The 20,175-nt window shown below is 44.9% G+C and overlaps 2 protein-coding genes across 6 annotated transcripts in view; both read right to left on the bottom strand.

Annotated features, from left to right (window-relative positions):
* LOC122435885 (melanoma-associated antigen B6-like) overlaps positions 1-13,311 on the bottom strand; it is a 54,989-nt gene extending 41,678 nt beyond the window's left edge. For 3 of the 4 annotated variants that reach the window (XM_043459978.1, XM_043459979.1, XM_043459980.1), the window contains exons 1-2: positions 13,255-13,311; positions 2,777-2,833 (exon numbers count right to left, since the gene is read on the bottom strand). The gene's annotated coding sequence lies outside the window, so the exon portion shown is untranslated. The remainder of the gene's footprint in view (positions 1-2,776; positions 2,834-13,254) is intronic. The other variant, XM_043459981.1, reaches the window with a different exon arrangement.
* LOC122435887 (melanoma-associated antigen B1-like) lies at positions 96-18,396 on the bottom strand. Of its 2 annotated transcripts, none has more exons than XM_043459985.1 (3): positions 18,325-18,396; positions 2,777-2,833; positions 96-2,138 (listed from the first exon to the last, which is right to left on the bottom strand). In XM_043459985.1, exon 3 carries the CDS (start codon positions 2,075-2,077, stop codon positions 572-574), a length of 1,506 nt encoding a protein of 501 aa, XP_043315920.1. In that variant the 5' UTR covers positions 2,078-2,138; positions 2,777-2,833; positions 18,325-18,396; the 3' UTR covers positions 96-571. The 2 variants fall into 2 exon arrangements, with proteins under 2 accessions (XP_043315920.1, XP_043315919.1); XM_043459984.1 differs by lacking the exon at positions 18,325-18,396 and adding an exon at positions 13,255-13,335.
* Between the last annotated feature and the right edge of the window lie 1,779 nt (positions 18,397-20,175).

Raw genomic sequence — 20,175 nt, forward strand, 5'->3', positions numbered from 1 at the left:
GTTTCTTTGACCAAACAGCGCCAGTACAGGCCTGAAAGACTTCCTTGAAGCAGATGCTCAATTAATGTTTGTGTAAAAGAAGAGCCACAAATAAATCATTTGCTATAATTTATATTCTCAAACATTCTTGAAAACCATAAGCAGATCCAAGGATATATCTTATACATTTACAAAAAAGGAGACTATAACAGAGAGTACAGCAAACCAAAAATTGAAGAACTTTCAGCTCTCTCTCTATGTATCTATGTTCTGAGCTTCTATTAGTGTGGTGACTTTCACATTTCTAAGGCTATTCTTATCCTAAAGTGATGTTATTCTCATCCAGGATCACAAAGGTCATTTGAGGATTTCCAATATGCATTTCCAAAACCAAAATTCCTACTCATAAATTTGACAAACAGCAAAGTGTGTGTGACCCATGTTATTCAAATACTTGTATCATCAACCTAAATACGCTTTCTGTTGAAAAAAGAAAGAACTGAAAACTGGGGGGGGGGGGGCAAGTCAACAGGAACACAGGCTGATGACAGGCTTTTCAAACCACAAAGTGAAGAATGGCCTTCAGCCCACACTAGGGGCGGGTTGGACAGCTGGATGCGGCCCTAGCGTGGGCACTGGCCGAGACAGAAGGGCCAGCCCTGGCTGCAGCAGAAATGCCAGGCATGGCTGAGGCAGGATGCTGAGCCTGGGCTACAGCAGAAGGGCCATCCCAGACCGAGAAAGAAATGCCTGCAGTATCCCAAACAGACATGCCAGCCCTGCCCGAGGCAGAAGTGCCAACACTGGCTACAGCTCTGGCGCTGGTGCTCTCTACTACCTCTCTGGCAGACTCCTCAAAATGCTCCAGGAAGGTAGCAGGGACCGTATCATTGACCTTGGCCAAAAACTCCAGGACTTTCATCTTGTTGGATTCCATGAGTGCTCTCGGACCCCACAGGAACTCATAGCGAGGGGGATCGCTGCCTGGCACCTGGCGGTACTCCACGTACTCTTCCCGCACCAGATCTTCTGTGAGGAACTTCCTGGTATCTCCAAAGATGAAGTGCCTTCTTCCATCATAGATGCCCAGAAAATTCAGGATCTTCCAGATCTTCTCCTCAGAGAGGCGGTGGCCATTCAAGTAGATGACACCCAGAAGAGGCATCAGAAGACCATTCTTCGGCAGCCCCCGGTCACCTCTCATAGACGCACTGTCACTGAGATCTAGGTTGCTCACCAGGATATAGGAGTGACCGTCGGGCCTGACTTCCTTCAGGACCAGGCCAAACACCATCTCTATGTGCTTAGAGGCTCTCCTGAGGATCTCAGGGAATTGCCCCCTGTACCTTTTATTGATTGCCTTCAGCATTTCTGACCTCTTAATGAGCTCCCTCTCCTTATACTTATACAGCATCTTCTGCACCAACACCTGCACCTTCGTGGTCAGAGGATCTGTGTGAGAGCTCTCAGCAGCAGCTGAGGCCTGGGAGGTATTTCCACCTCCCTGACCTTGGCTCTTGGCACCGACACCATCTCTTGCACGTGCTGTGGCACCGACACAAGCCCTTGCACGTGCTGTGGCACCGACACCCGCTCTTGTGCGTGCTGCACCACAGACATCAGCTCTTGAGCGTGCTGCAGCACCGACATCAGCTCTTGAGTGTGCTGCACCACAGACATCAGCTCTTGAGCGTGCTGCACCACAGACATCAGCTGTTGAGCGTGCTGCACCACAGACATCAGCTCTTGAGCGTGCTGCAGCACCGACATCACCTCTTGAGCGTGCTGCAGCACTGACACCATCTCTTGCACGTGCTGCACCACAGACATCAGCTCTTGAGCGTGCTGCAGCACCGACACCAAATCTTTTGGGTATAGCACCTGCAGCAGCACTGGTGGTGCCTTGGGCTCCCTGAGGCTCCTTCGGGTTGCCACCAGCTGAGGAGCTTGAGGGAGCACTCTCTATATCAGGAGGGGGGGAGGAGGTGGTCTCTTCTCCCCTAGAGGTGGTGGCTTGATCATTTAGACCCTGGGTCTCAGCCCGGGCCTGGTGATGTTTCTCATGACCACGGACCTTATTCTTCTGCCTACGGGGCATGATGGCCGTGGACAAGAACTACAGGCAGGAGTCTGGGTCAAAGGACAGGAGATTGGTGCACCTGGAGGATGGAGGATGAGGCGATGTGAGCAACTTAAAATGGGGAGATTCCACCTTGCCTTTATCAAAGCCTGCCTCTGCAGGTGTCCTTGAGGACACTGCCTGAGGAACCCACAAGGCTCCTGTTTCGGGCTCAGCTGTCCCCACAGAATCCCACAGAGGAGGAACAGAGGCCTTCGATTTTCCCTCTGCATCCTCTCAGCCCTGCTTTGGATTTACCGGCATTGCGGTCCTCTCAGCTCATCTTTAGTATTACCATGTCAAGCCTTGGCAGAGCCTGGGCACCCTGCCTTTTGCTACTCTGATGCAGACAACTTTAGACCTCCACATTTTCCAGAAGCCAAGTGAAGGGATATCTCAGGCCACCTCCCTCTCAGGGGATACCCAGTGCTGAGGGCTCAGTAGGGGTTTTTCCATCCTGAGTTCACTGGGATCACCATTCATGGTCTTTACCTTGGCTCCTTAAAACACTGGGCACCATTCTCCATTTGCTGACTAGTGGCTGTACCTTCAGACTAGACATTTCCGCTCCCCTAGACTTGGTATAAAGCGGTGAAGTAGATGCTCAACCTCACAGCCCTTCCCTGAGATTTCCTGGGCTCAAATCCAAGGGATGGGATAAGTGCACTGAATACTCACTCAGGTTTCTCAATTGGGCTCCTGGCAGAGAAGCTCCTCTTTCTCCTGAATTGATGCCTGTGAGATAGTAAAAGCCAATCAGCCTGTGTCCCAACAGGAGGAAGTAAGATGACCTTATCTTACCAAACACAGTCTTCTAAGAACAGGTGCTATTACAGGCAGGTTGATGTCCCTGTGCTCCCACACAGGATCCCAATTCAAGGTCTATAATATCTTTTTGCTTCTCTTTTCTTCTCTCTCTCTTTTCATAATTAAATTTATTTACTATTAATTGGAGGATAACTGCTTTACAGTATTGTTTTTGTTTCAGCCACACATCAATATGAATCAGCCATAGGTAAACTGTATGTCCCCTCCCTCTTGAAGTTTCCTCCTACCTCCCAGCCCATCCCACTCCTCTAAGCTATCACAGAGCACCGGCTTTGAGCTCTCTGTTTCATAGGACTAATTCCCACTGGTTATCTATTTTACATATGGTAATGTGTGTGTTTTCAATGTTACTCTCTCAGTCTGTCCCTCCCTCTCTTTCCCCCAGTGTCCACAAGCCTGTTCTCTATGTCTGCAAATCCACTGCTGCCCTGCAAATAGGTTCATCAGTACCATCATTTTAAATCCATGTATATGCGTTAATATACAATACTGTCTTTCCTCTTTCTGCCTTAATTCACTCTGCATAGAAAATTAGGACTAAAATTACCACATGGAAAGTGGAGCTAAGATGGCGGAGGAATAGGACGGGGAGACCACTTTCTCACCTACAAATTCATCGAAAGTACATTTGAACGCTGAGCAAACTGCATAAAACAACCTCTGATCGCTAGGAGAGGACATCAGGCACCCAGAAAAGCAGCCCATTGTCTTCGAAAGGAAGTAGGACAAAATATAAAATATAAAAAGAGAGACAAAAGAGTTAGGGACAGAGACCCGTCTCGGGAAGGAAGTCTTAATAGAAGAAGTTTCTAAACACCAGGAAACACTCTCACTTGCGGGTGTGGGGGATGTTTTCGAGTCTCGGAGAGCAACTTAACTGGGAGGAAAAATAAATAAAACCCACAGATTACATGCCTAAAAGCAACTCCCAGCAGAAAAGTACCCCAGATGCTCGCATCCACCACCAGAAAGGGGGGCTGAACGGAGAGGAGCGGGAAGCATTGCTTATGGTAAGAACCGGGCCTGAATGCCCTGCAGGCAATCGGAGAGAGCTAACCTGAGATGGCAACTTAAACTGTGGGATAGCAAGAGAGAGAGAGAAAATTAACCTGCGAAAAGCCCTAACTGAAGACACTGCCAGCTGTTGACAGAACAAAGGAAGGACTGAGCAATTCCGGAGAAGAGCTAACCGGCTGTGGACTGGCCTGTCCCCTGCCTGAGGCAGGAGGCAGTGGGGAGGGGAAAGGGGCAAACCTGGCCCCAGAGACAGCATCCCCTACCAAACTGCAAATAGGTTTCCAGTCTCTAACCAAAGACTTCCTGAGATTCTGGAGGGTTGACACCTGCTGGGAGGGTCACAGCTAGAGACCAGCTCCCCAGAAGAGACACAAGGCTAGCCGGATAGGTGGAAACTGAGGCTGGATCCACAGAGGGGAGAAGGCGCACCACACCCTGGGAGAGTGCACCCATCAAGCTCCTGGCTGCCTGAGCTACTTGGCAGGGAAGCAGAAAACGCAGGCCGAACAGAGTCTGCGCTTTTGTGGAGTACCCGAAAACTGGAACCTGAGTGGCTTAGGCCTCGGAAGTGCATGCACCTCAGGGCCCGCTCCCTGTAGAGCAACCTGGAGCCTGAGCGGTGTAGATGGGGAACCACACACGCCACGAGTGGGGGCAAACCCAGTGTGGCCGGAAAACCGCCTGTGCTCCCCACACACGCCAGTGATATGTCTGCAGTGCCCCCCCTTCCCCACAGCATGACTGAACAAGCAAACCTAAACAAGAGTCCACCTCCGCCCGTGTGTGTCAGGGCAGAAATTAGACACTGAAGAGACCTGCAAACAGAAGCCAAATAAACAAAGGGAACCACTTCAGAAGTGACAGGTGTAACAGATGAAAATCCCTGTAGTTAACACCAACTATACTGGAAGGGGCCTATAGATATTGAGAAGTGTAAGCTGGAACAAGGAGCTATCTGAAACTGAACCAAACCCACACTGCCTGCAACAGCTCCAAAGAATATCCTAGATATAATTTTACTATTTTTTTAATTAAAAAAATTTTTTAATGTTTTTCTTTTCTTTTTTTGGAAATGGCAACCCACTCCAGTATTCTTGCCTGGAGAATCCCATGGGGGGAGGAGCCTGGGAGGCTACAGTCCATGGGGTTGCAAAGAGTCAAACACGACTGAGCTACTTGACTTTCACTTTCACTTTCTATTACTCCTCTACTGCTCCTTAATTTTCATTTTCATAACCAACTATAACATTGCAAAAAAAGACCCTATTTTTAAAGCAAACTTCACATATATTTCTTAAATTTTTTGTCTTTTTGTTTTTAATATTTTATTTTTAAGAGTCTAACCTCTACTCTAGATTTTTAATCTTTGGTTTTCAGTATTTGATATCAATTTTGGACATTTTAGTATACAATATTCAATACCCATTTTTACTCCGGAGTGTGATGATTACTCTCTACCCCTTTTGACTCTCCTTTTTCTCCCCCAGATCACCTCTATTTCCTCCATCCCCCTTCTCTTCTCAATCCAATTCTGTGAATCTCTGTGGGTGTTCTGGGCTACGGAGAACACTTAGGGAACAGAGTACTGCATAGAGCTGTCTCTCCTGAGTCCCCCTTTTTCTCCTCCTGCTCATCTCTATCTCCTTCCTCCCTCTCCTCTTCTTATTGTAACTCTGTGAACCTCTCTGGGTGTCCCTCACGGTGGAGAATCTTTTCACCATTAACCTAGAAGTTTTATTATCAGTGCTGTACAGTTGGAGAAGTCTTGAGGCTACTGGAAGAATAAGACTGAAATCCAGAGGCAGGAGACTTAAGCCCAAAACCTGAGAACACCTGAAAACTCCTGACTACAGGGAACATTAAGTAATAAGAGACCATCCAATACTCTCCATACCTACTCTGAAACCAACCACCACCCAAGAGCCAATAAGTGCCAGAGCAAGACATACCACACAAATTCTCCAGCAACGCATGGACATAGCCCTGAGTGTCGACATACAGGCTGCCCAAAGTCACACCAAACCCATAGACCCATCTCAAAACTCTCTACTGGACACTCCATGGCACTCCAGAGAGAAGAAATCCAGCTGCACATACCAGAACACCGACGCAAGCTTCCCTAAACAGGAAACCTTGACAAGCAATCGTCCAACCACACCCACTGGGAGAAACCTCCACAATAAAAAGGAACCACAGACCACCAGAATACAGAAAGGCCACCCCAAACACAGCAATCTAAACAAGATGAAAAGGCAGAGAAATACCCAGCAAGTAAAGAAACATGAAAAATGCCCACCAAGCCAAACAAGAGGAGGAGATAGGGAATCTACCTGAAAAAGGATTTAGAATAATGATAATAAAAATGATCCAAAATCTTGAAAACAGAATGGAGTTACAGATAAATAGCCTGGAGACAAGGATTGAGAAGATGTAAGAAATGTTTCACACGGACCTAGAAGAAATAAAAAAGAGTCAATTAAAAGTGAATAATGCAATAAATGAGATAAAAAACACTCGGGAGGGAACCATCAGTAGAATAACGGAGGCAGAAGATAGGGTAAGTGAGGTAGAAGATAAAGTGGTGGAAATAAGTGAAGCAGAGAGGAAAGAAGAAAAAACAATCAAAAGAAATGAGGACAACCTCAGGGACCTCTGGGACAATGTGAAACACCCCAACATTCGAATCATAGTAGTCCAGAAGACGACAAAAAGAAAGGCCATGAGGAAATACTCGAGGAGATAATAGCTGAAAACTTCCCTAAAATGGGGAAGGAAATAGTCACCCAAGTCCAAGAAACCCAGAGAGTCCCAAACAGGATAAACCCAAGGCGAAACACCCCAAGACACATAGTAATCAAATTAACAAAGATCAAACACAAAGAAAAATACTAAAAGCAGCAAGGGAGAAACAACAAATAATACACAAAGGGATTCCCATAAGGATAACAGCTGATCTATCAGTAGAAACTCTTCAGACCAGAAGGGAATGGCTGGACATACTTAAAGTAATGAAAGAGAGTAATCTACAACCCAGATTACTGTACCCAGCAAGGTTCTCATTAAGATATAAAGGAGAATGCAAAAGCTTTACAGATAAGCAAAATCTGCGAGAATTCAGCACCACCAAACCAGCTCTTCAGCAAATGCGAAAGGATCTTCTCTAGACAGGAAACACAGAAAGCTTGTATAAATGCGAACCCAAAACAGCAAAGTAAATGGCAATGAGACCATACCTATCAATAATTACCTTAAATGTAAATGGGTTGAAAGCCCCAACCAAAATACAAAGACTGGCTGAATGGATACAAAAACAAGACCCCTATATACACTGTCTAAAAGAGACCCACCTCCAAACAAGGGACACATACAGACTGAAACTGAAAGGCTGGAAAAAATATTTTCTCGCAAACGGAGACCAAAGGAAAGCAGGAGTCACAATACTCATATCAGATAAAATAGATAAAATAGACTTTAAAATAAAGGCTTTGAAAAGAGACAAAGAAGGACACTACATAATGATCAAAGGATCAATCCAAGAAGAAGATATTACAAGTATAAATATATATGCACCCAACATGGGAGCACTGCAATATGTCAGGCAAATGTGAATGAGTATGAAAGGGGAAATTAACAATAACACAATAATAGTGGGAGACTTTAATACCCACTCTCATCTATGGATAGATCAACTAAACAGAAAATTAACAAGGAAAAACAAACTTTAAATGACACAATGGACCAGCTAGACCTAATTGATATCTATAGGAAATTTCACCCTAAAACAATCAATTTCACCTTTTTCTCAAGTGCACACGGAACCTTTTCCAGAATAGATCACATCCTGGGCCATAAATCTAGCCTTGGTAAATTCAAAAAATTGAAATCATTCCAGTCATCTTTTCTGACCACAGTGCAGTAAGATTAGAACTCAATTACAGGAAAAAAAAACATTAAAAATTCAGACATATGGAGGCTAAATAACACGCTTCTGAATAACCAACAAATCTTAGAAGAAATCAAAAAAGAAATCAGAATATGCATAGAAACAAATGAAAATGAAAACACAACAACCCAAAACCTATGGGACACTGTAAAAGCAGTGCTAAGGGGAAGGTTCAAAGCAATACAGACTTACCTCAAGAAACAAGAAAAAAGTCAAATAAATAACCTAAATCTACAACTAAAGCAACTAGAGAAGGAAGAAATGAAGAACCCCAGGGTTAGTAGAAGGATAGAAATCTTAAAAATTAGGGCTGAAATAAATGCAAAACAGACAAAAGAGACCATAGCAAAAACCAACAAAGCTAAAAGCTGGTGTTTTGAAAAGATAAACAAAATTGACAAACCGTTAGCAAGACTCATTAAGAACCAAAGGGAGAAGAACCAAATCAACAAAATTAGACATGAAAATGGAGAGATCACAACAGACAACACTGAAATACAAAGGATCATAAGAGACTACTACCAGCAGCTCTATGCCAATAAAATGGACAACTTGGAAGAAATGGACACATTCTTAGAAAAGTATAACTTTTGAAAACTGAACCTGGAAGAAATAGAAGATCTTAACAGACCCATCACAAGCACAGCAATCGAAACTGTAATCAGAAATCTTCCAGCAAACAAAAGCCCAGGACCTGATGGCTTCACAGCTGAATGCTACCAAAAATTTAGAGAAGAGCTAACACCCATCTCACTCCAACACTTCCAGAAAATCGCAGAAGAAGGTAAACTTCCAAGCTCATTCTATGAGGCAACCATCACCCTAATTCCAAAACCAGACAAACATGGCACAAAAAAAGAAAACTACAGGCCAATATCACTGATGAACATTGATGCAAAATCCTTAACAAAATTCTAGCAAACAGAATCCAACAACATATTAAAAAGATCATACATCATGACCAAGTGGGCTTTATCCCAGGAATGCAAGGATTCTTTAATATCCACAAATCAATCAATGTAATACACCACATTAACCAATTCAAAGATAAAAACCATATGATTATCTCAATAGATGTAGAAAAATCCTTTGACAAATTCAACATCCATTTTTGATAAAAACTCTCCAGAAAGCAGGAATAGAAGGAACATACCTCAACATAATAAAAGCTATATATGACGAATCCACAGGAAATATTAACCTCAATGGTGAAAAATTTAAAGCATTTCCCCTGAAATCAGGAAGAAGACAAGGGTGCTCACTCTCTCCACTACTATTCAACATAGTTTTGGAAGTTCTGGCCACAGCAATCAGAGCAGAAAAAGAAGTAAAAGGAATCCAGATAGGAAAAAAAGTAGTGAAACTATCACTGTTTGCAGATGACATGATCCTCTACATAGCAAACCCTAAAGACTCTACCAGAAAATTACTAGAGCTAATCAATGCATATAGTAAAGTTGCAGGATATAAAATTAACACACAGAAATCCCTTGCATTCCTATACACTAACAATGAGAAAACAAAAGGAGAAATTAAGGAAACAATACCATTCACCATTGCAACAAAAAGAATAAAATATTTAGGAATATATCTACCTAAAGAAACTGAAGACCTATACATAGAAAACTATAAAACACTGATGAAAAAAATCAAAGAGGACACAAAGAGATGGAGAAATATACCGTGTTCAAAGATTGGAAGAATCAATATTGTGAAAATGAGTATACTACATTACTTTTCCAACAAAGTCCGTCTGGTCAAGGTTATGGTTTTTCCAGTGGTCATGTACGGATGTGAGAGTTGGACTGTGAAGAAAGCTGAGCACCGAAAAATTGATGCTTTTGAACTGTGGTGTTGGAGAAGACTCTTGAGAGTCCCTTGGACTGCAAGGAGATCCAAGCAGTCCATCCTAAAGGAGATCAGTCCTGGGTGTTCATTGGAAGGACTGATGCTGAAGCTGAAACTCCCAATACTTTGGCCACCTCATGCAAACAGTTGACTCTTGGAAAAGACCCTGATGCTGGGAGGGATTGGGGGCAGGAGGATAAGGGGACGACAGAGGATGAGATGCCTGGATGGCATTACTGACTTGATGGGCATGAGTTTGAGTAGACTGGGGGCGTTGGTGATGGACAAGGAGTCCTGGCGTGCCGCGATTCATGGGGTCACAAGGAGTCGGACACGACTGAGGAACTGAACTGAAATGAACTGAACCCAGAACAATCTATAGAGTCAATGCAATCCCTATCAAGCTACCAACGGTATTCTTCACAGAACTAGAACAAATAATTTCACAATTTGTATGGAAATACACAAAACCTCGAATAGCCAAAGCAATCTTGAGAAAGAAGAATGAAACTGGAGGAATCAACCTGCCTGACCTCAGGCTCTACTACAAAGCCACAGTCATCAAGACAGTATGGTACTGGCACAAAGACAGAAATATAGATCAATGGAACAAAATAGAAAGCCCAGAGAAAAATCCATATACCTATGGACACCTTATCTTCGACAAAGGAGGCAAGAATATACAATGAAAAAAAGATAACCTCTTTAACAAGTGGTACTGGGAAAACTGGTCAACCACTTCTAATAGAATGAAACTACAACACTTCCTAACACCATATACAAAAATAAACCCCAAATGGATTAAAGGTCCAAATGTAAGACCAGAAACTATAAAACTCCTAGAAGAGAACATAGGAAAAACAGTCTCTGACATAAATCACTGCAAGATCCTCTATGAGCCACCTCACAGAATATTGGAAATAAAAGCAAAACTAAACAAATGGAACTTAATTAAACTTAAAAGCTCTTGCACAACAAAGGAAACTATAAGCAAAGTGAAAAGACAGCCTTCAGAATGGGAGAAAATAATAGCAAGTGAAAAAACAAAGGATTAATCTCAAAAATATGCAAGCGACTCCTGCAGCTCAATTCCAGAAAAATAAATGACCCAATCAAAAAATGGGCCAAAGATCTAAACAGACATTTCTCCAAAGAAGACATACAGATGGCTAACAAACACATGAAAAGATGCTCAACATCACTCATTATCAGCAAAATGCAAATCAAAACCTCCATGAGATACCATTACATGCCAGTCAGAATGGCTGCTATCCAAAAGTCTACAAGAAATAAATGCTGGAGAGGGTGTGGAGAAAAGGGAGCCCTCTTACACTGTTGGTGGGAATGCAAACTACTAAAGCCACTAGTACAGTGTGGAGATTCCTTAAAAACTGGAAATAGAACTGCCATATGACCCAGCAATCCCACTCCTGGGCATACACACCGAGGAAACCAGATCTGAAAGAGACACGTGTACCCCAATGTTTATCACAGCACTGTTTATAATAGCCAGCACATGGAAGCAACCTAGATGCCCATCAGCAGACGAATGGATAAGGAAGCTCTGGTACATATACACCATGAAATATTACTCAGCCATTGAAAGAATTCATTTGAATCAGTTCTAATGAGATGGATGAACCTGGAGCCCATTATACAGAGTGAAGTAAGCCAGAAAGATAAAGACCAATACAGTATACTAACACATATATATGGAATTTAGAAAGATGGTAATGATAACCCTATATGCAAAACAGAAAAAGAGACACAGATGTACAGAACAGACTTTTAGACTCTGGGGGAGAAGGCGAGGGTGGGATGTTTCGAGAGAACAGCATCAAAACATGTATATTATCAAGGGTGAAACAGATCACCAGCCCAGGTTGCATGCATGACACAAGTGCTCAGGGCTAGTGCACTGGGACGACACAGAGGGATCGGGTGGAGAGGGAGGTGGGAGGGCGGAATCGGAATGGGGAACACATGTAAATCCATGGCTGATTCATGTCAATGTATGGCAAAAACCACTGCAATACTGTAAAGCAATTAGCCTCCAACTAATAAAAATAGGGAAAAAAAAAGAAAGCTGTGGTACATATACAAAATGTAATATTACTCAGCCATTAAGAAGAATCAATTTCAATCCGTTCTAATGAGGTGGATGTAAGTGGAGCCCATTATTCAGAGTGAAGTAAGCCAGAAAGAAAAACACCAATACAGTATACTAATGCATATATATAGAATTTAGAAAGATGGTAACGATAACCCTATATGCAAGACAGAAAAGGAGACACAGATGTATAGAACAGAATTTTGGGCTGTATGGGAGAAGGCGAGGGTGGGATGATCTGAGAGAATGGCATCGAAACCTGATTATCAATTGTGAAACAGATTGCCAGTCCAGGTTGGATGCATGAGACAAGTGCTCGGGGCTGGTGCACTGGGATGACCCAGAGGGATGGGATGGGGAGGGACGTTCAGGATGGGGAACACATGTAAATCCATGGCTGATTCATGTCAAAGTATGGCAAAAACCACTACATTATGGTAAAGTAATTAGCGTCCAACTAATAAAAATAAATGAAAAAAATTAAAAAATAAATTACCACATGAGCCAACAATCCGATACTGGGCATATCCCCTGAGGAAACAGAAACTTAAAAAACACTTCTACTCCAAAGTTCATTGCAGCACTCTTTACAATAGCCAGGACATAGAAGCAATCAAGGCCTACATTTGATTTATGACAGGATCTAAGATTTCTCAGTGTGCTGACCATGCCCCTCAGACGAGGGCGGAGTGGTCAGAGGGGAATTGCTTCCCCTTTAGGCTGCAGTGGGAACCGCCATGTATTCTTGAGGTCTCAAAGGGATGATGACAGGGAGGGAGGATGTGGTCTGAATGATGTGGTGTGGAACATCCCCACAGCCCCTGAGGTTCTCACCATCCCACCAGGGAACGCAAAACTCTCCCTTCCCAGCCTGACGCTCCCCGCTTTCACCTGGTCTCTCACTTCCCTGAGATAATCTGGGAAGCGTCATGTCACAATGCCTGATTGCGACTCCGTTTCTTATGGGAGGAGCCCCCATCCTCACTCAGCGTCACAACCATCAATTGTGTTGGGGACTAGGCCCCTTTGTTGAACTAGGTTTATTCCTTTAGAGCAAGCTTCTACCTCCCTGATCCCAACTCCAGAAAACGATAGGGGGCACCACTGTCGGCCAGCTCCTCGTGGGGCCTCCTAGAGCTGAGTGCAGGGGGGCCGCTCAGTGTGGCCCCCATGCGGTTTTGAAGTCTGATAACTGGCCCTCAGGGAGGTTATCTAGGACCGAGAGCTCCTTCAAGGGTAGAACCCGGGCCTACCCCCAGACCAGCAACTTCACCTAAGACACGCTAGACCGCATTCAGCCGATAGCTCTGAGGGACTCGAAAGAGCCAGATAATAGGGGTGGGATGCGGCTGGGTCATTTTTCTTAATAGTGGGTTCGTAAAGACCCTTCAGTTACATTCCGGTCCTCACCTTGGTTCCAGACAAGTCCTGGACACAGAAACACCACCAAAGAGACGCCACGACTCCTGGTCAATCTCCTCGCCTTTGAAGCGGAAGTGGATGGGAGATGCGTACGGTCCTACGTGGGGTCTCCCGGGGATGACGGCAGGGGCCTGGTGCTACGGGAACCCCTGTAGCTCAATATTCATCCGTCCCTGGGTCCTCCTTGCGCAGTGTGTTAGAGCCCGGGACATCTCCAGCTATGAATTCAAGTCTTCCAGCCCCCAAACAAAGCCCTCGCCTCCCTGAGTCCCTAGTGGGAGGAGTCAGGGCGCTGCTCTGAGCATCTCTGCTTGTCAGGAGGGGCGCCACTCTGTGAGCCTCCCTCGTTGGGGGAGACCCTCTCACTAGCACTGATGGTCCTCACTTTAAGTCTGGTTATGGTCAAGACGTCCCCTCTGCAGATCTGGGGCCTAATCCTGCTAGAGGAGGCCCTGCCCTCCCCGAGATCACACAGGTGGAATGAGGGGACCACTTAGAAGTAGCTCTTCTCGTCTCTCAGGGCTAAGAATTTACAGAATTCTGTTTGGCTCCCTCTCCAGGGCTCCCCTCTAACAGTCAGCATTGTCATCTGAGGTCCTGCTTGGGCTCAGGTCCATTCCTCTCTAAAACGGAGGCTGATCCTATTAGACAGAGATCTCACCTCACTGAGACTTGCCAGACTGAAATCAACCTGACATCTGTCCCCAGAGCTTCCCAGGGAGCCCAGCATCAGATATTTTCCAGGGCCTCCTTTTATGGTGTGTGCTACCATGAGTCCACTTTCAGGAACTCATATTGACACATGATAAATCCTGTAACTCCACTCTCTACTTTATGAAGCTTCTTGTCTTACATCAAGGTCCTAGTCTCCTGAGAATTCCACGTTGGAAGTCAGGGTGATCCTCTTGTGATCCTAGTCCATCAGGGCCTCTGAAAACAGACAGTGGGGATGCAACTTGAGTCCTTCTGGATTCCTCCTGCTCAGCATCCTCACTACATCTACCACAGCCAGGGACTACTCCTTCTACTGATCTAAGATTCCTCTTCTTAGTCTTTGGGTGACCCCTGTATTCAGGGGTAATTGTCTCCTCAGCCCTCCTTCATGGAAGTTCCCATATCAGCTTCTGTCCTTTGATTAAAGGCTTCCTGGGAAATGCATATTCCTACACACATTGAGCAGATACCCTCTAGAAAATCTTGGAGAAAAGGGGACTAGGTCCCAAAAGTGATGTTAGATTAGGAAAACGGAGCCCAAATAAAGGAACTCAGGGCAGATGTTATGCTGTCAGAGAAAAAGAGCTGATATATTCCTTGTCTTCAGCCACATTTAGGGGGTCTGCTAAGTCGCTCAGTTGTGTCTGACTCTTTTTGACCGCATGGACTGTAGCCCGCCGGGCTCTTCTGTCCATGGGAATTCTCCAGGCAAGAATACTGCAGTGTCTGGCCATACCCTCCTCCAGGGGATTTACCAAATTCAGGAATCGAACCCAGGACTCCCATATTGCAGATGGATTCTTTACTTTCTGAGCCATGAGCTTTAGGGTAGTTCTGAAGTATTTATCTCAGCACCTCCCTGTTGGCCCAGTGGTTAAGACTCCGCACTCCCAATGCACAGGGCCTGGGTTCGATCCCTGGTCAGGTAACTGGATTACACATGCCAGAACTAAAAGTTCACGTGCCGCAACAAAAAGCATCACATGCTGCAGCTAAAGAGCCTGCATGTGGCATCAAAGATTCTGTGTGTCACAACTGAATGCAGCGCAGCCAAAAATTAACTATTTTTAATTAAAAAATAAAATGTTTACTTTCTATATAGAAGGATAGTGCCAGATAATCTTGTAAGCCCTGGATCACTTGAGGGTGTCTGAATTTGCACATGCAGATGATCATGTGGTTACTGAGCATCATTTCCTTCTCTCCCTTATTCATGCCTCTTAATTATTTTGGTGTTTGTATTGCCTTGGCTATGTATCCCAACCCAGTGTTTTAGTCACAGAGTCCTTCTTTCTATCACTCAAGATACATTTTGGAGTGCTAGAAGACAGTGAATTAACTGCCTCTTGAGCACCTCAGGCCGGGACAAATGGAAGGGTATGTGCTCTGGACAAGTTCAGACCAGCGCTCCTGTCCCAGCTCTGTCTCTTATCAGTTGTGTGGACTTGGGTCCATCCCCAAACTCTGGGAGCCTCAGGTGAAGTGGCTTTTGTACGGCCAGTGGCATGTAGCTAAAGCACCTGGCTTGGTGCCTGGACCACACGGAGACTTTACACAATATCTGTTTCTACTATGATTATGATTATTTTGTTCCCAGAGGATACCACCTACCCTGATGAAGTTTTAAATCCAGGAGATGTCAGAGAATCTGTGCCATTCTTGGACATAGAACACCAAACCAGTCCAAAATGCTGTTTAGAAAGAATCTTTCATTTCCAGTACTAAATCATATTTTGAGCGAGGGGGTAGTTTTGTTTAGGTGAATGAAATTCACTTAATCTAGAATTTGGTTCTTAGACTAACGCTTCCTTCCTTCCAAGCTGCTCTTTCATTTAAACAACTCCTAGATTTGTTTTGCCTTGGAGAAGGAAATTGCAACCCACTCAAGTGTTCTTACCTGGAGAATCCCAGGGATGGTGGAGCCTGATGGGCTTCCATCTATGGGGTCGCACAGAGTCAGACATGACTGAAGTGACTTAGCAGCAGCAGCGGAAGAGACTTGCCTAGTGGCCCAGTAGCTAATTGGCTAAGAATCTGTGCTCCAAATGCAGTGGGCCTGGGTCCCATCCCTGATCAGGGAACTAGACTCCACCCCACACACCATAAGTAAAAATCCTATATGCCACAACTATAACATTCTTCATGCTGTAACTAAAGTACTCTCAGGCTGCACGGAAGTTCAAGGATCCTGGATGCCAAAGACAAGAGCAAGCATAGACAAATAAGTAAGGAATTTGCCTAAGCTTCATTAGGCCTGGGAAGAATTGCTGGAGGAACACTGGGACATCACTGGCTTGGGCCCTCTCTTCCACATCTTTCAAAGCTGTGATACCCAGGATCTCCGATAGCTCACAGAAGGGGTGGGGGTGGGGTGGGGTGGGGCTGGGAGTGGGGGTGGGGCTGAGGGGAGGGGGTGGGTTTGGGGAGAAGCCTGATGGGGTATTCTACAGTCCTCATTCACAGTCCACATCTTCATATCTATCAGAGCCTGACAGTCCTCCCTTTACTGAACTGTGTCCACAAGCCTCCAAAGTTTCACCTCTTACAGTTCGGCAGGGGAGAAGTCCGGGAATTGAGCGCATGGGTGCCACTTTGTGTCGCCATCTTCACTGCCCCATGCCTCGTTAGCACTCGGCGCTCTCCTGGGACTGGACTTAGGGCCTAGGTTTCCTTCATTTACAGAATCAAGTAATCGCTTATCTTACAGAATGTCTTAGATCAAGATATACGGAAAATCAGCCTAAGAGAATTGTAGGAACTGCCCCCTGCCGATCAGAGAGATGAGACTTTGGGCATACTCTTTGTTACAGGACGGGGGAATGGTCCCTTGAGACCACATTCAGGTCCTCACCTTGCCTTCAGCTCAGTCCTGGGAATCCACTCCTAGCCACACAAATGCACTGAACATCAGTCCGAGCTCTTCCCACCAGCACGGAAGTTTTGCGGAGACACTTCCGGCTATGGCTGCCTTATGCAGGATCTCTGAGGGATGATGACAGGACCAGGGCTCTGTGGGGACCCCGTCGTTCAGTGTTCAGTGGTCCCTGTTAGGGTCCTGAACATGCCGTCTGTTAGAGTCCGGGACCCTTAGCCTTACGGACTTGAGTCCTCCGGCCCCCAAACCAAGCCCTCACCTCTCCGAGTCCCTAGTGCGGAGTCAGGGTACTGCTCTGAGCATCTCTCCTTGACAGGAGGAGCGCCACTCTGTGAGCCTTCCTCCTTGGTGGCAGAGACCCTCTCATTAGCACTGATGGGCCTCATCTTCCCAGTGGTGATGGCCAAGACACCACCCTCCTAAGAACTGGGGTTTCCTGATAGAAAAAGTCCTTCCCTCGCTGAGACCAGATAGAAATGAAGAGGCTTCTCATCCCTATAACTCTGCCTGGAACCTCTGGGGTTAAGAATAGGGGCAGGGGTCTGCAAAGCCTCCTCATTTGTGGGTCTAGTGATACTTCTTTCTTCACTCAGGGGTCTCACCATGATCCTGGCCAGTCCTGGGACCTGACCTTCCAACCTGAGATTCTCCCTCCTCTGAACCGAGGCCATTCTTCTTAGACTCAGATTTTGACCTCACAGAGAACTACAAGGCTTCTAAGAGGGAATGTCCTGTCTGGGCATTCTAGGCCTGAGGGCAAGTTTAGGCAGGTCTCTGAATGACCTGTATATTAGGGTGGTTGTCTCTCCAGTCCTCACTGATGGGGGCCCAAATTTTGTCTATCTCTTGGATTAAAAGATTCCTGGGGAAAACCACATCCCTGCAACCTCTTGAGCCGTGTCCCTAATGCAAACCTTACAGTTTCATGTCCCAGACTGGACCTGAGATGGGGAAAATAACACAGAAGGCAGGGGGCAGGATGGGGTGTGCTCCCAGAAAAAAATACTGACCCATCCTTTCAAAAGCCAGGGTCAGTCTCTTTTCATGACTTGTTTTAATGATTTACAGGCATACATTTAAAACATTGTACTGCATGTAATCATTGTTCACAAATACTGTGTTTCGTTACAAACTGAAAGTTTATGGTAACCATGCACTGAAAGTGTCTATGGCACCATTTTCCCAGCATCATGTATTCACTTGGGGTCCCTTTTCCACATATTGTTCATTTTTTAAATATTTTAAACTCTTTCCTTATTTTTTTTCTTATGGTGCTCTGATCAGTTGTATTTGTTACTATTGTAACTGTATGACATTTGTAAATTAAGATATGTGCATTTTTAAGACATCTTCTAGTAAGCCTATAATAGGATTAACAACTTTTATAAGCACTGGGAATCCCCCAAATTCCTCATGAGTTACTTTATGACAGTTTTCACTTTATTGTAGTGATCTAGAACCCAACTCACCATATCTGAGATATGAGTACAATTCTAAAGGAAAAAGCCACCCAAGATGGTTTTGTGGTATTCTGATTGAGGTCATCTGACACTGCACAGAGAAACGATCTGACTGTCCCTGTCATCTGTTTCTCTTCCTTTTTCCTGTCATTTCCTGAGGTAGCCTTCAAGGCTTTGTGCCTAAAGTGCATTGGAAAAAAAAATAAAAGAAGTGCATTGGAATGTATCCAGAGGCCTTACTTTTATCCCAAGATACATTTTGAGTGGTAAGGAACACAGCTCTGCTTTAGGACAAGAGGAGTATAACAGTATAGGATCTAGAGTAATTCAAAGAAGAATCTAATTCCAGGCTTATCAGTCACGAGTGTTCCCCAGCAAGGGCTCACTGCCTGATGCACATGGAAGTGAAGATTATGGAATGGGCTTTTGAGAGAAAAACTTTAATCCTAGGTGGAGTAGCAAGAAGACAGGAAGTCGGGCTCTCAAATCTGTCTCCTTAATCCAAAGTTTGGGGAAAAATTAAAGGGTTTAGGGGAACTGCAAACTTGGAAGCTAATTGGCTAGTCTTGAATTAGTTCATGTGTGCTATTCATGCTGTTAGAAGCCAAATTTTTTGTCCCTATTGAAGGACTTCATACAGTTCTCCCATGGCAATATTCCTACTCTGAGAGTTGTACAGACTGAACCCTCTTGGTTCCGGGCTCATCCTGGAAACAGGGGCTCCTTTTTTTCACTTGTATAGTGCTGCCTCTAAAGATAACTCAAGGTTTGATTAATCAATAACCTGTTTTAAGGAGGAAAAACCAGTTTAAACTGGTCAGTGCTTTATGTTTCAATCCCCCCCATTTCTCTTTGTACATTCTTCAAGCTTGTGGGAAACCATCCTCAATTTGGTTAATGAATCTCAAATTGTGTAGAAAATGATAATCCCAGGTCACAGATTTTGTACCAACAGGACTGGAGTGTTATATAAGCACTGACAACGTTGAATTAATTGGTATTTAAGAAAGGTGATTATCAGAGGCTTTGTTACCTTCACATGTGTCTTTACAGGATATTGCTTTAAATTTGGCATTTTGGTGGCTGCATGGAATTTATCACTACTGGGTCAGCTGTCTTGGCTTTTCCTGGCCACTCATCAGCCCAACCTGAGTTCTGCAGTTGAATGATTAATTTCTTCTACTGTAGGGCTCTTTCAAAATTAGTTTACATTTTGGCCAGCAAACAGAGCCTGGACCACCTGCGTTTAACCAATGCTTGCTGCCTCTTCCTAGCCTTCACGGATTGCAGTCGACATCAACCAGCACTCTTATCAGGAACCTGAGGTCTCTGGATGAGGCAGAAATGTTGGCTTCCCCTGGAAAACCCCTGCATTCATGGGAGCTGTAGGAAGGCCTTCAGGGCTTGTCTTTCTGTGGCTCAGAGTGCTTTGTTCCTTTCTAGGAAGAAAATGGGCAAACTAGAGGCACTGTCCCTTAATTTAGGACCCAATTCCATCTCCTAGGTTGGTTTCTGGGAGGAATTGGCTGTATGAATTCCCTGGAGAAACCACTGAGAAGAATGGACAGTCTCAAAGGTGACCAGCTTGGATCTGAGGGTTCACTTAAAGAACCCTGAAAAGTTTTCCATCACATGTGGTTATCAAACTGTAGCTTGAAAGGCACATGTGCTACCCAGCTTCTAAGGAATCGTCCCACCAGTTCCAAGACTGGAGCCCATTTGGTCAGAGGCTCCCAAAATTTCTGCGCCGCCATGTGATGAGGAGAAGCTTGTCCCCAAAGAGAGTCCTATGGAAGTTCAGGCTCTGTCTCACTCTCCACGTAGAGAAACTTACCTAGTGAGGAGGAGGCTGAGATAGTG

This window comes from Cervus canadensis, chromosome X (assembly GCF_019320065.1).
Source record: "Cervus canadensis isolate Bull #8, Minnesota chromosome X, ASM1932006v1, whole genome shotgun sequence".
Lineage (NCBI taxonomy): Eukaryota > Metazoa > Chordata > Mammalia > Artiodactyla > Cervidae > Cervus > Cervus canadensis.

Coding starts and splice junctions, on each gene's coding strand:
- LOC122435887 (XM_043459985.1), bottom strand. CDS start 2,077: ATGCCCCGTAGGCAGAAGAATAAGGTCCGTGGTCATGAGAAACATCAC.